The sequence below is a fragment of the Silene latifolia genome, chromosome 7 (assembly GCF_048544455.1).
Source record: "Silene latifolia isolate original U9 population chromosome 7, ASM4854445v1, whole genome shotgun sequence".
Taxonomy (NCBI): Eukaryota; Viridiplantae; Streptophyta; class Magnoliopsida; order Caryophyllales; family Caryophyllaceae; genus Silene; species Silene latifolia.
Genome location: NC_133532.1, coordinates 125,620,838 through 125,641,170, shown reverse-complemented (window position 1 = coordinate 125,641,170; position 20,333 = coordinate 125,620,838). Strand labels below are relative to the sequence as shown.

At 34.6% G+C, this 20,333-nt stretch overlaps 2 protein-coding genes across 2 annotated transcripts; both read right to left on the bottom strand.

Annotated features, from left to right (window-relative positions):
- Window positions 1–688: 688 nt before the first annotated feature.
- Window positions 689–11,845, bottom strand: LOC141590734 (cysteine-rich receptor-like protein kinase 25). The gene is made up of 6 exons (XM_074411298.1): window positions 11,086–11,845; window positions 2,625–2,752; window positions 2,234–2,444; window positions 1,869–2,106; window positions 1,278–1,422; window positions 689–1,203 (listed from the first exon to the last, which is right to left on the bottom strand). Exons 1-6 carry the CDS (start codon window positions 11,843–11,845, stop codon window positions 898–900), a joined length of 1,788 nt encoding a protein of 595 aa, XP_074267399.1. The 3' UTR covers window positions 689–897.
- A 2,746-nt stretch (window positions 11,846–14,591) lies between these two features.
- Window positions 14,592–18,458, bottom strand: LOC141590733 (G-type lectin S-receptor-like serine/threonine-protein kinase At1g11330). Its single transcript, XM_074411297.1, has 7 exons — window positions 18,397–18,458; window positions 16,551–16,693; window positions 16,172–16,332; window positions 15,781–15,991; window positions 15,426–15,663; window positions 15,148–15,292; window positions 14,592–15,073 (listed from the first exon to the last, which is right to left on the bottom strand). Exons 1-7 carry the CDS (start codon window positions 18,456–18,458, stop codon window positions 14,768–14,770), a joined length of 1,266 nt encoding a protein of 421 aa, XP_074267398.1. The 3' UTR covers window positions 14,592–14,767.
- Window positions 18,459–20,333: the final 1,875 nt, after the last annotated feature.

Here is a 20,333-nt window from a genome sequence, read left to right as displayed (position 1 = left end):
TTGCAAGATCGCGTTACTGATCCACCTATCATACGAGCTTGTGCATCTGCGAGATCGCGTTACCTACTCGTAAAAGACCAAATAAGGCTATCAAAAAGAAAGGGTTTTTTCTATCATGTGCCCAATGGGCACATGTTAAGGAGCCATTTAAGGAAAGAATTATAATAATATCTCATGAGATTTTGAATTATAATGTGATAATTACGACATATAGAGATTAATGGTGTAATTTTTTCCTTAAATGACTCCTTAATATGTGCCCATTGGACAAAAAACCCGAAAGGAAATTATAAACAAACAATTTAAACATCTGGGCTCAACATTACTGATGGATATATCATTCACAGACCAAGGAATGGACCTATCGTTGTTATGACGAGGCCCAATATTCTTAGACGGGTCGGAAACTCCTCTGTTTTTAACGAAGAAAGCTGGTTCTTCAGGTACTGGAAGAGAAGATGAACTTATTTCTAGCTTTTTGGACAATTGTCGGCATTGTCGGTCTCTTTTTCGCAGACTGTTGGACGCATAATAATTGACTTCTAGTTTGTGAACTATTTCTGACTCTAAATTAAGATTAAGGGGGACCCAGGTTTACGGATATGGAGGTTGAGCACCTGCCTCCCAGCCCCTTAAATCCGTCCTTGCTTTGAAACTACATAATAAATACGTATAATAACAATTACATTAAAACTGACAATCTGACATCACCCTCAATTCCTCAAACACCGCTACACCATTGTGTTAAGGTCATCCAATTAATTCATAAGTTGAGATTTTGTTGTTGCAATCCTATGTACTTCGTACATTACTAGAACTTCTTGCAGATGTTACTTAAAGGAGGCTTGTAAGTGTTCAATTTCGAAACTAATTATGTTGTTCTTAGAATCTTTGAACCTATCGACCGCTGATATTTGTGATGGAAAGGTCATTCGTGCAACTTTTCAGGTGGCTTTGAGTACTGGTACTTGTATCACGCATAAATCGAGTGAAACCCGGTTGCTTGGGCTTTTGAAAGGTTCTTGTACTTGTAGCACCAAGCTTTACAATAACATCAGATATGTCTGGTCTATCTTGAGCATATTCTTGAACACAAAGAAGCCCCACATGTATGCATTTTGAGATCTCTGCTTCGAATCCTTGGTAGGCTATTATCGGATCAATCACGGAAATGTCATTGTCCTCATTCCATTGTTTCCATACCTACATTAATGAGATATATAAGAGGATAATCAAAGAATGAAAAGGTTAAAATCATTCATCTATGCAGGACTTACATATCCTAGAAGGCTCAATGACGACTCATCAAACCATCTGGTTTTTTTACCCGTTATTATCTCCAACAACAAGACTCCAAAGCTAAATACATCTGATTTTTCAGAGAAACGCCCTTCGATTGCATACTCAGGAGGCATGTAACCACTGCAATAAGAAATTGCAAAACATTAAACCAGTTTTTAGTACTTCGAAACTAGGAACTCCATGTTCTTTAGACTTAAAATCACTCCATTTAAGTTCAGTTCAATTCTTATAAGTTCAGTTTAGAAAAGTTAAGCTGCTATAAGTTTAGTTCAGCTCCTATAAATTTAGTTCAGTTCAATTTTTATAAGTTTAGTTCAAAAAAACTTAAGCTCAATTCATACCCGTTTTCCTATAAGTTACGCTCTCATTAGTTTAGTAAACTTCTATAAGTTTAGTTCAGCTCAGCTCAGCTCAGCTAATATGAATTCAGTTTAGAAAAGTTAAAACTCCTATAAGTTAAGTTCAGTTCAGCAAAATTAATTCCAAAAGAACACGACTTTAGTACTTCACTTGGTCTCTTAGAACAGGATGATTGAAATCCAAACAAGAATGATATTAGCACTCACTATGTTCCTACAACTCTTGTGGTATCAGCCTCAATCTGGGTACCTCCGAAAATACGTGCCATACCAAAATCTGAAATTTTTGGGTTAAGATTCTCATCAAGCAAAATGTTGGCAGCCTTGAGATCTCTGTGAATGATCTTGAGATGGGAATCTCGATGAAGGTAGAGAAGACCTCGACATATCCCTTCTATTATACTGTAACGCTTCTTCCAATCAAGGATTGCTTTCTTGTGAGGATCTGGTCAAGAATTGCAATATATAATGAACTCCTCAATAGTTTATAATACCATAGTTGGAAAATAATAAGGAACAAGAGGTGTTTTGTTTGCTTTAAGATCATGAAATATTTCGAAAGATGTACGAACCAAAAAGAAATGCATCCAAACTTTTGTTTGGCATGTAGTTATAAATGAGCATTCTTTCAAAGCGTTCCACACAGCAGCCCAACAGTCTGACGAGATTTCGGTGCTGAAGCTTCGAAATAACCAACACCTCGTTCATGAACTCTTCTACCCCTTGGGTAGAGGTTCTTGATAATCTTTTTATAGCTACTTCTTGTCCATCTTCCAGTGTACCCTGCAGTTAAACAAACGATAAGATTGTAGTCCCTCAGTTTCAGTCATTTGTTTACCTTTGATTAAAATAACCTTCACACAGAATAGAAAAAAAAAAGGTAAACAAATGATTGGAACAAAGGAACTATTAGATAACGGACCAATAATTTCCACTCTTTTTTGGACAAGTTTTAAACCTTGCCTTGTACACGGGACCGAATCCTCCTTGTCCAAGCTTATTACTTTCTTGGAAGTTGTTTGTTGCAGCAGAAAGTTTTTCAAACTTGAACAATGGTAGCTCTTCAAATTTATCAAAGCTTTGATTCCTCTCTAAGATATCCAACAATCATAAGTTACTGTTAGCTTTTAAAAAAATTCATATTTAAGGTTTGAAGATTACCCTTTATAGTACTCCCTTTTTCCAAATAATTTGTTACCCTTTGATTAAATACCCTTCACAGAGAATAAAAAAAGGTAAACAAATAATCGGGACGAAGGGAGTACTGTTTAGCTATATGCCTATATCTAATGGTTTTGAAATTGAGTTGTCACCTTGTCTAGCCTTTCTTCTACACAAGTACACAATGGCAACTAGTATGACTGTCCCTGAAATTGTTGTTACAATAACAATTAGTTTCAGCCTTTTGTTATTACCTGAAAACAAATTAAAGGAGAAATTTGTGAATCTTTAATTTGTGAACCCGAAGGAGAAATTAAACTCTTCATCCTCTCATTTCATCGCATATCTCACATATTAGCTAAGTTCGTAGGCTCATAACTCATAAGTTTAACTCGATTTATGCTCGTTTTGCCACTTTTTTTAATTTTGGTATTGCTTCTTGTTCTTCTCTAATGTAGATACACGGCAATGGAAGAAAGTAATAAGCTTTGCTTGAAGCACAAGAGTGGTTGGGTTTGAGATTCATGTAAATAGAGATTCACCGGACCTCCCTTGTCACTAAAAATATTTTCATTTATTATTGAAATATTGATTTCAATAAAATAAATTAACATATACACATAAAAAAAAGGCTAAGGTTTTGTCCTGAAAAATGCAGAAAAGAAAATGAAAAGAAAATATGTGAAAAAACTAAACTTTTTCTCTTAAGAACGCCCATTAACACAAAAATGTAGTTGCTCTTTCATGGAAAAAAAATAAACAAATTTCGTCTAATTCTCTTTATCACAAAATTAATTAAATCAGTCAAATTAATCAATTATGAGCGCTAGTTCTCATCTCCCCTACTATTAAGAGAATAAAAATTCTCTTAGTTTTCCCTCCAAAAAGCATATAGCAAAATAAGGTAATAAATAAAATTTTCTTTCATTACATTATTATCTTTTCAATGAATATATTCTTATAAATAAACTCTAATTTTTTAAATAAGTTCATAATTATAATTTTTTAATTATAATTAAATAAAATTGATATTAAATTAAAAGTATAAGTTGCTAAATTTTTCCAGTAATGCAATAGTTATTACTGTAGAGAATAAGTTGACACATGCTTACTATTAGCTTCGTGACAAAAAACATTCACTAAAAAAATTCACAACTTAAATAATTTTTTTAATTCGTTTTCCATTTCAATTTTTTTGTTTCATATCAAAATACAATGGAGTGAACTGATAAATACTCCGTATTAATGAGGTGCAAATTTTATAAATATAAATCCTCCTATATACTAAGAGAATACAACTTCTCTAAAGTTTTCCCTCCAAAGTGCTCAAACTTATATATGGAAACAAATTATATTTTCATTTATTAAACTAATTTTCCATTTAAAATAATCTATACATAAAAACTGTATTTCTTATTATTAACTTCGTGACGAAAAAAGATTTTTTTAAAAAATTTGACGTATTTAAAATATTTTCATAAAAAACACAATTCATGGAATTATTCAATTCTTTTGATTAATTTTAATATTAGTTATTTTTTATAAAACAATCCCGAGATATATATCTAAAATCTAGAACTAATGCACTAAAAATTAAAAGGCATATATTTACCGCGCATTTGCGCGAGATCTACACTAGTATAGATCAAGTAATAATTCTAACTTATTAACTTTAGTAACTATGTTATACTCCGTATCGAATTAGGAGATTAAATTAATTTACACTATTTTAATTAGGGCTTGATGAGATTATTGTCATATGGGCCCTAGAGTTGGCAAAAGCTGGCCCGATCCGCCCGAAACCCGACTCGATACAACCCGAAAATTGGGTAAACCGAAACCAAACTGACCCTCCCCGAACCGAACCGACTCGATAACCGAGCAGCCTTATTTTTTCCAACCCAAATCCGACCTGACCCGACCCGTGACCCGATATTTTCTCAACTCGATAAGGAACTAGCTTAATAATGGTTTAAATAACACCAAATTGACATTCATTCTAATTATTTTCACTTAAAACTACAATTAATACACCAACTCGTTGTTCAAACATAAAATTACCATTTAAAATTAAATATACGGAAATTTCACGTGATACTCCTGAAGAGAAACAGTCAAGAAAGCCCCAAGTCCACCCGGTTTTGGACCTCGTCACAATTTGAGGTCTAACTCGAAATCTGTCTAAGAACACATGGTTCCAACCATCCTATTTCACATCTTCGGTGAATTTGGGACATTTTTGTCTGGAACTTTTATCTCAAAGAGGTACCTATCAAGAATTAATTGAGGAATCTTTGCAAGGATACACATGGTCCTCGGTTTTGAACAATGTGTTGAATGTCACTTTCAACCTTTTCTATTTTGATCCAACAAAACTCAAAGGACTTTTGGAAGCTATGTAAGAGTCTCACATGATTCTTAAGGCAGCCAAAACAGTTCACATTGCAAAAATAAGGAGTTGAGCAAGCAATCAAAGAAGGGTTGGACTATTAGTTTACTTTATCATTCCGTTGTTTTATGTCCTTTTCATTTTCAGTTTGTGTAAGGCTTTGTAAGGTCTTGTTGTTGGGTTCCTTTGATTGATGATAACATGCCCATTTGATGTGTGCTATCTTAGTTTACCTTTTCAGGATTTATGGTTAAATCAAGCTTGGATTAAAAAGTGTTGAGCTGTTGATCATCCCATTGTATTGAGTCTTAAGTGCCATCTAATGTACAAGTTAGAAAGCAAAGTATTTTAGAGTAATAGAAACAGTCAAGACGACTGTTACTTCCACAAGTAACAGCTGCCTGGACTGTTGCCTCAATTCGTAACACTTGAATTCTTTCTTATCTTTCAAAAGCCTTTTTCGTGTCTCTTATTCTTGAAAGATAACCTTCAGATTTTTATTAGGATTGGGCTCTCTAGAAAAGGTGGTTTGAATAATTATCATTTTCAAAATGTTTCCTCTTGTGCAAATTTGACCCTTTGATCTTTCATAAAACAAGAAATGCTTTTTGCCATATTTGTGTAAACTTGTCATCATGTGACTTGTTTTTCTTTCTTTGTTTTCTGAATTTGCATGAGCTCTTATGGATAATTTTCAAACACTCTTTCTCTCTTTTGCCTTTGAATAAGAACCTTCTTTGGTGTAAGTTTGGGAAGTTGTTGAGACTCACCACATGTGAGGTCTTTGACCCTCAAAACCCTAGTAACTCCCTTACCCATCTTCTCTATAAAAGGCGTGTCATTTCCTCTCAAAAATCCCAAGACTTTTTCTGAGATTTAATTCAAGTTTGCAAATCGTTTTCTTCAAAGCTTAAAAACCGAGTGTTTATTTGCAAAACTTTTAAAAGTCTTCAAGTTGTTACAATCTTGGCTACTGTTACTTTAACATACTAAACTCTCTTACTTATGAATTGTTGATCTTGTAAAAGGTGTCCACCTCAATTCTTTGTTAAGAATAAGTTAGTGGAAACTTGATCCTTATAACATTCTAAGTGTGTGAGTAGAGTTTAGGACGGAGTAGTCTTCAACTCCTTGGCAACCGTATTAGGTTGCGAGTTGGCTTGTTCTAAGAACGGAGTAGTTCTTGGACTAGTATCACAACCGGAGTAGGTTGTTGTCTTTTATTGTACGGGTCTTTTAGTAGTCGGAGTAGATCACTAAAAAAAATCAATAAAAAGTAGATTGGACGTAGGCACTTGAGTATTTGCCGAACCAATTCAAAATCTCGTGTTTGATCTTTCATTTTATTCCGCTGCTCTTTTATTTTGTTTGTTTTGCTTTGCTTAACTTTCGAAGTAACAGTTCATCATACTGTCACATTTGGTCTGCAGTCTGTATTCCATAAACTGAGACAAATAGCTACAGTCAGAACAGTTGTTACTTTCATACTTCAGCAAACACTCATTGTATTACTAATTTAATCTTGCAATATTATTTGAAGTATTCTCTCATCTCGTTCACTCTTACAACTCACTTTAATTCAATAAAGTAGAAGTTAAATTTTTAAAATAGTACCTAATTCACCCCCTCCCCCTCTTAGATACTCGAATCCATAAACTCAACAATTGGTATCAGAGCCTCGTGCTCTTGATCGAGGCTAATCGCCTTAGAGTTTGATTCGTGGGTAATGGATTCCGAGAAACATTCCAAGATCCCGGTCTTTACCGGTTCGAATCTTGGATGGTGGAAACTCAAAATGTAACATTACATCAAAAGCATAGACTATCAATGTTGGAACATCATCCAAAATGGACCTCTTGTTATTGAGGAAACCGATATCTTAAACGGTTTCACCAAAACAAAAGAGGAAAGAAATTACAATGAAAATGACTTCAAACTTGCCGAAAAGAACTCCAAAGCAATGTCGATTCTTCAACGTTGTGTTGGTGAGGGGGAAGTTAGTCGAATCTCTGGATGTCCTACGGCAAAATCTATTTGGGATTCCCTTGTACTTGCCTATGAAGGGACGTCCCAAGTAAGAAAACACCGTGTTGACCTTCTCATGCAACAATATGAGATGTTTAGAATGTCAAAGGACGAGTCCATAAATAGTTTCTCTTCACGTTTTTCTTGTATTATTAATGAGCTTAAAAGTCTAGGAAGGAATTTTGAGTCCGAGGACATCATTCGAAAAATCCTTCGTAGTCTAACCTCTAAGTGGCAACCCAAAGTCACCGCCATAGAGGAAGCTAAAGACTTGTCAACCCTATCTCTTCATGAACTAATGGGATCACTAATGGCTCACGAGTTTAATCTCGACAAGCATTCTAGTGAGTCCTCAAAGGGAAAGAGTCTCGCCCTCACATCCTCTCCAAGTGATGGAGAAGATGAGGAGGAAGATGAGTTTGCTATGTTCTCAAGAAACCTAGCCGGGTTAGTCAATGGTCAAGGAAACAAAAGGTTCACTAATAATTACTCGAAAAAACGCTTTCCTAAGAGACGACCTAACTCCACCGTGGGATGCTTTAAATGTGGTGATAAAACTCACCAAATTAAAGAATGTCCCAAGTGGGATGATATCAAATCAAAGGAAAGAAGAGAAAAGGTTAAAAAGGACTATAAACATAGAGTCATGAGTGCTATTTGGGGAATGTCCGACTCCGAGGAAGATGAGGAACTCATCGAGGAGGAACTAGAGGCTAAAATGTGTCTTGCAAATCATCTTAAAGAAAAGGTCTCAAAAACCTCAAAAAACGAACACTTAAGATGCCTCATGGCTAATCCCGATGATTCCGAATCCGATTCCGACAACGAGGACTTGGTGAGAGGCGGCCGCAATTGGTACTTGGATAGTGGATGCTCTCGTCACATGACGGGTGATAGAAGCCAATTCCTCTCACTCAAAGCATACAATGGTGGCACGGTAAGGTTTGGTGACAACAAGAAAGGTGAAGTAATTGGCATTGGAAAGGTTGGTAACTCATCATTACTTTGTGTCGACAACGTGCGGCTTGTCAAAGGTTTGAAGCATAATCTCCTTAGCATTTCTCAACTTTTTGATAAGGGTAATATCGTAGAATATAGTCCTAATATGTGTCGAATAATTGACGCCACTACCAATGAACTTATACTCGAAGGAAGACGTGTACTTAACTAATTTGAACACTCTATCCGGTCACACCATGTCTTGCATGAGTGTAATGAACAATGATCCTTGGTTATGGCATAAAAGGTTCGGTCATGTTAGCACTAAAACTCTTAATACCCTTTAAAAACTCGACTTAGTTGAAGGCATTCCCAATATGAAGTTTGACTTTGATAAAGTATGTGATGAATGTGCTAAAGGCAAACATGTTAGAAGTTCCTTTAAATCCAAAAGAATTGTGAGTACATCTCATCCTTTGCAACTTCTACATATCGACTTGTGTGGACCAATGAGAACTAGAAGTAGAGGTGGTAGTCGTTATGTGTGTGTCATTGTTGATGATTACTCTAGGTTTGTTTGGGCACTCTTCTTAAGCTCTAAGGATGAGACATTTGATGAGTTTCTAATTTGGTTAAGAAAGATTCAAAATAAACTTGATTTAAAACTTGTTTCAATGAGAACCGATCACGGAACCGAATTCGAAAACTCATCATTTGGTGATTATTGTGATGACAATGGTGTAGACCATAACTTCTCGGCTCCTAGAACCCCACAACAAAATGGTGTGGTTGAAAGGATGAATATGACCCTTGAAGGTATGGCTAGAACAATGTTATTATGTAGTAAGTTGCCTAAGAACTTTTGGGCCGAAGCGGTAAATACTACTTGCTACATTCATAATCGTGTCATGATAAGGAGTATATTGAATAAAACTCCCTATGAATTGCTACGTGGAAGAAAACCCAATATTTCATATTTTAGATGTTTTGGAAGCAAATGTTTTGTTCATAACAATGGTAAAAACAACTTGGGTAAGTTCGATCCACGTAGTGATGAAGGAGTATTTATTGGGTACTCCAATCATAGCAAGGCCTATAAAGTTTACAATAAATGAACCATGTTGATTGAAGAAAGCATCCATGTCATTTCGGTAAATTGTCACATGTTGAGTGTAGAAGCTTAAGTTTTGTGATTTCTTAAGCCCCAAGCCTATAAGTCTAACACTTACCATCACTCAAAGCTATCATTTTAATATTGGATTTAATTTTTCAAAGTGTACTTACCTAAGACTAAATCCACTATAAATAGAGTGTCTTAGTCACATTTATTTCTCAAGACTTCCAAAGCATTTATTGTAAAAACCTTGCAAATCATTTGTGCATTTAAAGCTTTGTTCTTCAAGTGTTTGCAAAACGTTTTTCTGATTTTAAGTTTTCAAAATTGTTTTCGAAAAAGCTGTAAAACCTCCAAGTATCAGTTCGCTGTACTGTGACATAATGAGTTTGTTCCATGATTCTCGTGTTAGATCTTCATTGTAATCTCCATGTTCATTTAGTGAACTTTTGAGATTCAAGATTCTGTAACACCTTGAGATAGAACCCATAAACTCTTGAAGCGGAGTAGCTTTAAGTTTGAGTGCAACCGGAGTAGGTTGGCGAGTTATTTTCATTGTAAGGGGTTTAGTAAGTTTGAGTAAATTTCTAAACAAGCAATAAAATAACGGTTGGACGTAGGCCTCGGAGTAGAGGCTGAACCAATTTTTAAAATGTCGTTTGTTTGTTCATTTACTTCTACGTTCTTCCACTTTGCTATTTCTCGCATGTACCTAATCAAGTTACGTGTCACAACACCTATCTTGTGACATAGAACTCTTTACCTTCTTGTGAACTTACATTCAATTAAGTTTCTCAAGTCTTGTACTTCTTTATTCTTAGCTTAAAGTAATTAATTAACTAAGTTAAGGATAAAATTTTTAAAAGGTACACCTAATTCACCCCCTCCCCCTCTTAGGTGTTAATCGTTCTTAACTCTTCAGTATGGCTGTCGCTAAAACTGTTGTTACTGTAACAGTTATTTTCCGCCTTTTGTTATTACCTGGAAAGTTGTGCTATCGTAAACGACCACATCACAGTATCACACTATCAAACAAAAATATTACATTCACATAGGGGCCTAGGCCCTGCCCTCAAGGAGAAGAGAAAAAACAACTGAAAATTCACGTGATAGCCTTGAACTTTGCCATTTTGTACGTGGTACCCAAATTTGTAAGTTTGTGCATATGATATCCTTTAAATTTGATTTTCAAGCACACCGCACCTTTTTTATCGATCCTAAAATTTTCAATTGAGCATAAATTATAAACCGAAAATCGGAATTGACTAATTTTTTTTTCCAGATTGATTATCTCTTCGAGATCTATAAATTGATAAAACGAAAATGGTCATTCAGAAATTTATGATCGAAAATATGGTTGATTTGAGATTTCCGTTAAAAAAAACCCAATAAAATATCAGTCGTCAATTTTTTTTTTCTCAAATCGTAGATTATGACGAGATAATCATCTTAGGAAAAACAATTGGCCGATTCTGAATTCCGATGTAGGAGTTATGCGCAATTGAGTTTTCTTATAGCGACAAAAAGGATATGTTGTGCATGAAAATCAAACATAGAGGGTAATATGTACACAAACTTTAAAAATTGGTATCACGTGCAAAATGGCAAAGTTCAAGAGTACCACGTGAATTTTTTTTATAAAAAGTTAAAAGATTACCAAACCAATTTTTTTTTTTTTTAAATTAGGTAAAAAAAACTAGATTGATCCTCTGGAATAGGATCATTTAGTTCATTGATTTATAAAACTATTTCTATTATTCGTAAATCATTAGATAAATGAGACGAAAATGAAATACCTTTTGAGCCGCTTGGCACTGAAACAGGGTTGGTATCACTAACAGTTGATGGAGGCGGTGGCGGTTGTTGCAGAAACGACAGATTAAAGAAGGGGTAAACCTGGTATTGTGCAAAGCAACTCGGGGTCAAAACCCAAAAGCCTTCAGATTGATCATGTTCATCAAACTTATGGAAGCATGAAATCAAACATTGATAACAATCACTAGGACTCAAGTCCGGTGTGCACTGTCCCAACCCATATATAGTCTCGAAAATGGAATAGTTCGCTTTGTCGACTGCGAATTTCTTGAGGGGCCCCCCTTCTGGAGCTCGAACTGCGATCACATTATTCATCATATTCCCTAATATTTCCATAAACCGGGTTGAGTTTCCGGTTATGTTTTTAGTATTCCATAAATACACTGTAGGAGATTGATCCATTGTATTGAAAAAAGACGCATTTGAATACCGAACCATACATTCGTCGTACCATATCACTGCAATCTTCATGTAAGGGCAATATGTCTTAGGAAGATCAACTTTGGTAGCGGTCGCAACACATTGATGGCAGGAAGTGGTGTTCTGATCCCCACGGCAGAGGTATTGACCATAGACGGCTTCGACTGTCGGGTTTCCGACAATGGTACTGTAGAAACCCGACGGGTTGTTAGTGACGTTGGAGACGAGACTGCGGAAAAGCGAGTTTAAATTGGTTTGATATGTACTGCCATTGGCAAACACTGTTGCATTTGAGCAGAAGTTGCCTAATTGAGTTGCCATGGATGTTGTTTTGTAGATCATAGTAATTAATATTATTATTACTCGGAAAAATGCAAATAAGTTGTTATTATTTAGGTACATTTTTGTTATTTGACGGATTAATATAATTAGCATAATTTCTTTAAGCTGAAATAACTAATTATATTGCTGATATTTTTGGTGAGATTGTTGCATTTGAATACTTTTCTTAAAACAAGTCAATGAAAATTGGTGGGAGCTAGAATTTAATTAGTCCTATTCCGTAGACTCTTGGAATTGGCACGGTCAAAACATTCTCGAGTTTAATTCGTATTTGAGTTTAGACGTTTAGATAAGTTTGATTAGAGCCCAATTTCACTGAGGTTCAGCTTGAGTGAAGCACGTTTCAACTCAGTTTTTTATTGGTTTGTTCTTGTTTGTATTTTATTTTAACATTTATCGTCATATTTTTCAGATTCATGCTAATTTTTGTAATATAGGGATTTACAAATGGGCAAATTTTCATAAATTCAGTACCGAAAGGTATAAATTAAACATTTATGTTTATATATTTTATTTGTTTAACAAATACTAGTTTTAAACCCGTGCAAAATTGCACGGGTATGTATTTGGGCCAGTATTAATGTTTTTGGATGTATATTTGTTTTTGCATTTCTAAAAACAACATATTTTAAAGTTTTTCGACTGTTAACTTATCGTGTTGTTATTATTAAAAAATATTTATTACAACAATTGTGAATTATTTATTAAAAAAAATTAAAAAAAATTTATTAAAAAATTTTTAATCACTTGTAAATTAAATTAAAATTTATTTGTTTTTTTAGAGTTAAAAAAATTAAAATTTGCTTTAAATGCTAGTTGAAGACTAAATTAACTCGATTGCCTATCATTGTCACCTACCATTTTCGGTGTGCGCGGCTGATAGTTAAGTTGCCGAGTTTTATATTCCAAGTAAATACTCCGTCATGATTGATTTTTTAAACAAAATTTTTTTTACCATGTAGTTTTAAAAAATTATGTTGTTATGTTGTTGCTGCATGGTACAATAATATTAACCAAAATACATGAATATTTTATACTCCAAGTAAATACTCCGTCAAGAATTATTTTTTAAACAAAAATTATTGTACCATGTAGTTTTAAAAAATTATGTATGTAATTCATTTGCGTTTTATGTTCTATCCCGTATATAAATTTAATTCTTTATCGTAATTATGTATTTTTATTATTATTTAATTTTGTTTTAAAAATTATGTAATTCAATTTCATTTACTCCCATTTGTAATTCATTCTGCGTATATGTTATTAATTTTATTTACACGGAATGTATAAAATTATTTGATAATATTAATTCATAGAATTTTTTCATAATATTATTTCATAGAATTTGTTGTAAGACGGAATTTATCGCATGTTTGAAAAGACGAAAATCTGAAGAAATAAATACATTACACACTAACGGGTCCCACCATAACATGAATTTCCAGAAAAAAAAAAAGAGGTTGCATCAATGACGTGGCGCGCTGAGGATTGAGTATTGTCTTTTGTATTAATATAGATAAGATTTAGAAAAGGTTGTTAAATAGTCTTAACATTTAACAATAAGATAAAGTTCGAGTGCCAGAGTCGTATATTTGGAAAAATTGAACATATGAATGACCCGACTTGAATACCTTGATCCGAGACACGAAATGCCGAATAGTATTACCCAAACGTGACTTGAAAGTCAAATTGACCTGATGTAACGAGTACCCAACTTGATTCTTGGACGACATATAAACATTCTAGGACGACTTATGACCAAAAAATTTTGTATGCATCGGTCATTGGGTTGATATCGGATCAAAACAAGTTAGTTGAGATTCACCAAATTTTCCGGTTCATCGGGATGGGATTTCAAATACTCCGTAATTTGCAACGAGTCTATGGGGTCAGTCAACGAATTAATGCAAGACTCTACTACTTGTCTTAGTCGTTTTTCCATAATACTGCTGAAAGTTCTCCATGACCAAAACTTTTGTTCTTCAGTTGGTCGACTAATCAAATTGGCAAAAAAAAAAATGGATGGTGTTTGTCAAATTGCTGAAAAACTATAGCATGTGATAAATTGGTAGAAAAAAGATAAATTAACAAATATTCCCTCTGTCCGGTCATTTGTTGTCCTTTTTCATATTTGAGTGTCTCAATTAATTGTTGTACTTTCTATTTTAAGAATGAACTTTATAAACAATTTGCCTTCACACTTAATTTGTTCCACTTGTCATTTGGTAATTGCTCATTCCTCTTTTCTTGGTCTTTGTGCAAAAATAAAAGGACAACAATTGACCGGGACGGAGGGGGTATACCATTTTTCTAAAGTTACTAATTACTTCGTTACTTGCTGGTAATATATTTACATATTTACGTTTGTTATAAAAAGAGGTTTCGGAAAATTATAATTTCGACACAAAAAACTAATATATAAACGAAGAAAAACGTGGTCAAAGTGTAGTCTCGTAGACTGTGAAAAGTCAAATGGGTAGTTTGGATTGGATTGGATTGGATTGGAGGGAGTATTTCTCAAGATTCGGATGTTGTTGAGATTGATTGCCAAATATTGTGTTAGGGTGAAGTATCTAAATGGGGGACATTTGGTCAGTTCAAATATTTTCTTATCGGAAAGACGCAAAGTAACTTTGGTAGCAAATTCTATACACTTGTGTTTTGTAAGGCAGTAATTTTAGAAAAGTGTTTGTTAATTTATCCAAAAAAAATGTTGAAACATATGGACAGTTTCAAGTATTTGTATGAACTTCTAGCAGATGTTACTTGAAGGAGACGTGCAATTGTTATGAGTACTAGTACTAGTATCACGCATAAATCGAGTGACACGAGTACTAATTCTAGTGTTGAAACATATGGACAGTTTCGAAACTAATTCTAGTGTTCTTAGAATCCTTGAACCTATCGACCACTGATATTTGTGATGGAAAGGTCATTACTGCAACTTGTCGGGTGGCTTTGCGTACTAGTACTCGTATCACGCATAAATCGAGTGAAACCCGGTTGCTTGGGCTTTTGAAAGTTTCCGGTACTTGATGCACTAAGCTTTGCAATAACATCAGATATGTCTGGTCTATCTTGAGCATATTCCTGAACACAAAGAAGACCCACATGTATGCATTTTGAGATCTCTGGTTCGAAACCTTGGTAAGCTATTATCGGATCAATCAAGGAGATCTCGTTGTCCTCATTCCATTGTTTCCATACCTACATTAATGAGATATATAAGAGGATAATCAAAGGAAGAACAAGTTAAATTCATTTATCTAGGCAGGACTTACATATCCTAGAAGGCTCAATGACGACTCGTCAAACCATCTAGTCTTTTTACCAGTTATTATCTCCAACAGCAAGACTCCAAAGCTAAATACATCTGATTTTTCAGAGAAACGCCCTTCAATCGCATACTCAGGAGGCATGTAGCCACTGTAATAAGTAATTATTGCACAACATCAAGCCAATATATATATATATATAGTAAGTAGTAACTATTTCCCTTGGTCGCTCGGAACAAGATGATTGAAAGCCAAATTAAACAAGAATGTCTATTAGAACTTACTATGTTCCTACTACTCTTGTGGTATCAGCCTCAATTTGGGTGCCTCCGAAAATCCGTGCCATGCCAAAATCTGAAATTTTTGGGTTGAGGTTCTCATCAAGCAAAATGTTTGCAGACTTGAGATCTCTATGAATGATCTTGAGACGGGAATCCCGATGAAGATAGACAAGGCCTCGACATATCCCTTCTATTATATTGTAACGCTTCTTCCAATCAAGGATTCCCTTTTTCTGAGGATCTGGTTAAGAATTACAATAGTGAATTCCTCAATTTGTGTACTTTATAATACTATAGTTGAAAAATAATGAGGGAGAAGTGTTTTAAGATCATGAAATATTTCGCAAGATGAACGAACCAAAAAGAAATGCATCCAAACTTTTGTTTGGCATGTAGTCATAAATGAGCATTCTTTCAAGGTCTTCCACACAGCAACCCAATAGTTTGACGAGATTTCGATGCTGAAGCTTGGAAATAACCAACACCTCATTCATGAACTCTTCTGCCCCTTGTCGAGAGGTTCCTGATAATCTTTTTATAGCTACTTCCTGTCCATCTTCCAGTGTACCCTGTAGTTAAACAACGATAAGGTTGTACTCTTCCGTTCCAATCATTAATTTACTTTTGATTAAAATACCCTTCACAAAGAATAATAATAATACAAAAAAAAGTAAACAAATGATTAGAATAAAGAGAGTATTGGATGGGCCAATATATTCCAAACTCATTGGACAGCTTTTAAACCCTACCTTGTACACGGGACCGAATCCTCCTTGCCCAAGTTTATTACTTTCTTGGAAGTTGTTTGTCGCAGCAGAAAGTTTTTCATACTTGAAGAATGGTAGCTCTTCAAATTTAGCAAGGCTTGGATTCCCCTCTAAGATATCCAACGATGTATTGTTCCGTTTTGCTGATTGTTTCAACAATCACAAGTTACCGTTAGCTTTTAAAAAAAATCATTTAATGTTTGAAGATTTCCCTTTATACTCACTCCCTCTATCCAAATAATTTGTTACCCTTTGATTAAAATATCATTCAATTCATAGAGAATAAGAAAGGTAAACAAATAATCGAGACAAAGGGAGTACCGATTAGCTATATCCAATGGTTTTGAAATTGAGTTGTCACCTTGTCTACCCTTTCTTCTACACAAGAAGCCCACGATGGCAACTAGTATGGCTGTCCCTGAAATTGCTATTACTGTAACAATTATTTCCAGTTTTTTTATATTACCTGAAAACAAAAGGAGATATTTGAGAATCCGAAATTGTCTGAGTTTTGATCCTAAGGTCTTGTTTGAGGTGGTAATTATTACTGAGGTAAGTTATCTTCATTATATGAATTTTTTGGTTAATTAGTGTTCATTAGCAAATTAATTAGATAATTAGCGTTCAATTAAAACTATTTAGGTTTATTGTGTCCACGTCATCAGTTTTTATTTTTTCCCAAACTTTCAACAAAGCCTCTAATCTTCTTAGCGGCTTTACCTAATTTTCATCAAAAATAAACACTTCCCATTTCCAGTTGCTACTGGAGTACACAAAAATGTATTATTCATGTAAACCACTGAGAATCTAGGCGGCTTTATCTAGTTTTATTTTAAAAAAATGAGAACGTAGTAAGCCGCTGAAAATCATAGCGACTATGTCAAGTTTTTACTAGATTTTCACTTTCCAAAATCCAGTAGCTACTGGACTCAAAAGTTGGCAAAAAAACACACAAAGATGCTGAAAATCATAGCGGCTTTTCATATTTTTCATTAGATTTTCACTTTCCAAAATCCAGTAGCTACTGGACTCAAAAGTTGGCAAAAAAAACACACAAAGCCGCTGAAATTCATAGCGGCTTTCCATATTTTTCACGTAAAATAAAACAAAACCACATAAGCCGCTGAGAATGTTAGCGTTTTTACCTGTTTATTTGGAAAAAAAAAACTGCAAATACATATAACACCTGCCCAAACCTTCACCGTGACAAACACGGCTGCAAATACACACTTCACACCTGCCTAAACCTTCACCATGACATACACAATGCCAAACATACACACTTCAAACACGGCTTCGAAATCCGGAAATGCAATTCATGTCATTGATAATAAAATAAGCCAACAAAGCTCGTACTACCATTCGATCTAATTTAACTAAAGTCGTACTGTAATTCATGTCGTTGATAACAAAATAACCGAACAAAGTTCGTACTACAAAAATAACATGGTTTGTAAAACAATGACAAAATAACATGATATATTACCCCCTAGATTTATTTGTTGTATATGACCGCTTGTTATGCCCCTCTACATTGGACAAACTACAAGTAACAGTCGAGTTGGAAACCTCATCCATTTCATTACGAATTCTTTTAGATATCGGTCTTCCTTTTCCTCTCATCAAACCATCATTTGGAATCAATTTCTTCTCCGTCCATGGCTTTCAATAACCCTCATCGGGAATAGGTTGAAAGATTGCACGATAACAACCGTGATATTCCCCAGAAGAGTATAATGGGTCAACATATTGATCCACATCGATCGAAAAAGCACGACATACCGCCATTACATGTGAACAAGGATAATGAAAGTTTTGCCACTTATTACAAGTACAAGTCCTTTCTGCCAATTGCACCGTGTGGCTTCTTCCACCATGATTTCCAAGCCTACGACCTTGACTTGTAGTCACTTGATAAAGGCATTACTCAAAATTGTGTTCACTAACTTCATGGTGGGCGGCAATTTCTTCAATTTCATCAAGTGTCTTAGTTACTTTATCCGACCATTTCAAACCACCTAACAATCTATCCCTTGTGATTCTTTTTCTATCAACAAAATATTTGTTAACTCGGATAAAAGTGGCTTTTACAAGGGATTGAATTGGGAGAAATATTATCCCCTTTAGCACACTATTGAAAAATTTACACATATTTGTTGTCTTTAAACCGTATCTTTAACCACCATCATGAGCAAGAGACCACTTACTTTGGAGGGATACTCTCTAACAAAGCTCTAGCATTTGCATTGATCAAACCAATTTTCCCCATACTTAGTCAAATTTTTAAATTTGGTGTTGCATAGCGGTCTCAGAGAAAGTTGATTTGAAATCTGAATCTTTGAACATCTTGTTAATGTTGGATGCATGATGTCGAATACAGTAGCTATGAAAAGCGTATGGCTCTTCCCAACCACTCCCCACTTGATTCATTGATTTTAAGATACCAGCTTGACGGCCAAACAAGACACAAATACCTCTACGCCGTATCACATAATGTCTTATGCAAGCCAAAAACAAACTCCAATTCCCATAGTCCTCCTTCTCAACAATGGCAAACGCTAATGGGAAGAGTTGGTCACGCTGTTGGGGTTAGTGTCCTTAACAGTTAGTGCAAGGACTTATAAACCTCTAAAAGGATCAAAGGGTATACTTTGTATCATAATCAGTTGATCCACGTTTATCAATAACGGTTGGCTTGCTAGATAAGTTTGACGTTATTGTCATACAGATGGCGGTGATCAACTGGTCCCTAAAAGTCACACCTATAGGATACGTTCGAGTGACGTGACGGTATGAAAATACAGTCATGTAGATGCCAAATTTGACTAACCAGTTAGTCTGAGTTATTTGACTAATAATTAGTCAAAATGTGATGTTGAGATATTATATTTAATACGGATTAAATATCATGGGCTAAAGGCGAATTAACCAGTTAATTCGTAAAATTAAATATAAGCGTTTTATATTTAAATTAAATGTATATTGAATATAATTATACAATACTGTTTTGTCGGACATGTATTAATAATTCAACTAACCCGTATTATTAGTTGATGCCTTAATTTCCGATAACCGATAACAGTTTATAATGAAACCGCGTCGTGTACATTTAGTAAGCTATGGACCGGACCGCAAGTTTAAGTGAAGAGAAAATTAAAAGCCCGCGAGCTCCCTCTCACACGGTTTGGCCGAGAGCCTTTCATAGACAAAAGGAGAGCATCTCCTCTTGTCTAACCTAATTGTTCATTTGCTCAACAAAATTAGGGTTTTGGGAATTGTGCCTCTCAGGACTCGGATCTCACATCCAACACAACTCACAAAAACTATCCTCTCAATATTGCAAAGGCAATTAGAGGAATTGATCTAGCACAAGGGCATAACTCGGACTATCTTGGGTGCATCGTTTAGGAGGAGATTTGCTTTAATCTCTCATTGCCTTTTGCACTAGGACCGAAGGTTATTTCTAATCTTTATCGTTTCATTTTGTTAATTTCGTTTATGACCATAAAATACATATGAATTTTGCGTTATAATCCAATAATTAAAGGGCATTATACGGATATTACCCTTCAAGTGGTATCAGAGCGAGGCCACGTATAATTTTATATGTGTTTTTCATTAAACGATTTTGAAAACGATGAATTTTGTTCAAAAATTGGTCTCGGCTGCCAGTTTTTTGTCACGGCATTTTTGAAAAAAAAATTTGCTGCGTTTGTTTTTTTTTGTGATTGATGGAAACCGTGTCTAGTTTACACGGTGTTGATTGCCTTGTTTTAATTTTTGATCTTTGCATATTGTCTATGTAATCGATATTCATCGCTATATGTTAAAGATCGGTTAAAATCATTGCATAAAATTTCGTGTTGCACAAAAAATTTTTGTCTCGGCATTTTGTTCTTGAAAACCGTGAGGCTTGTGATGTTCACGGCCTGTTTTCTGATTTTTACATTAATTTGCGTGCCACACAATTTTGTTAGATCGTTCGATCTCTTGTTTTAGTGTTGTTCTTAGCGAATTGTTGTTTTAATCGATAATTACAACAAGATGTGAAGAACATGTCAATTGTATTTTTGTTTTGATCCGGATTAGAATAAATTGCAATTGAGGTTTTACAAATCGTTTTGTTGTTTGATCACTTGTTTTG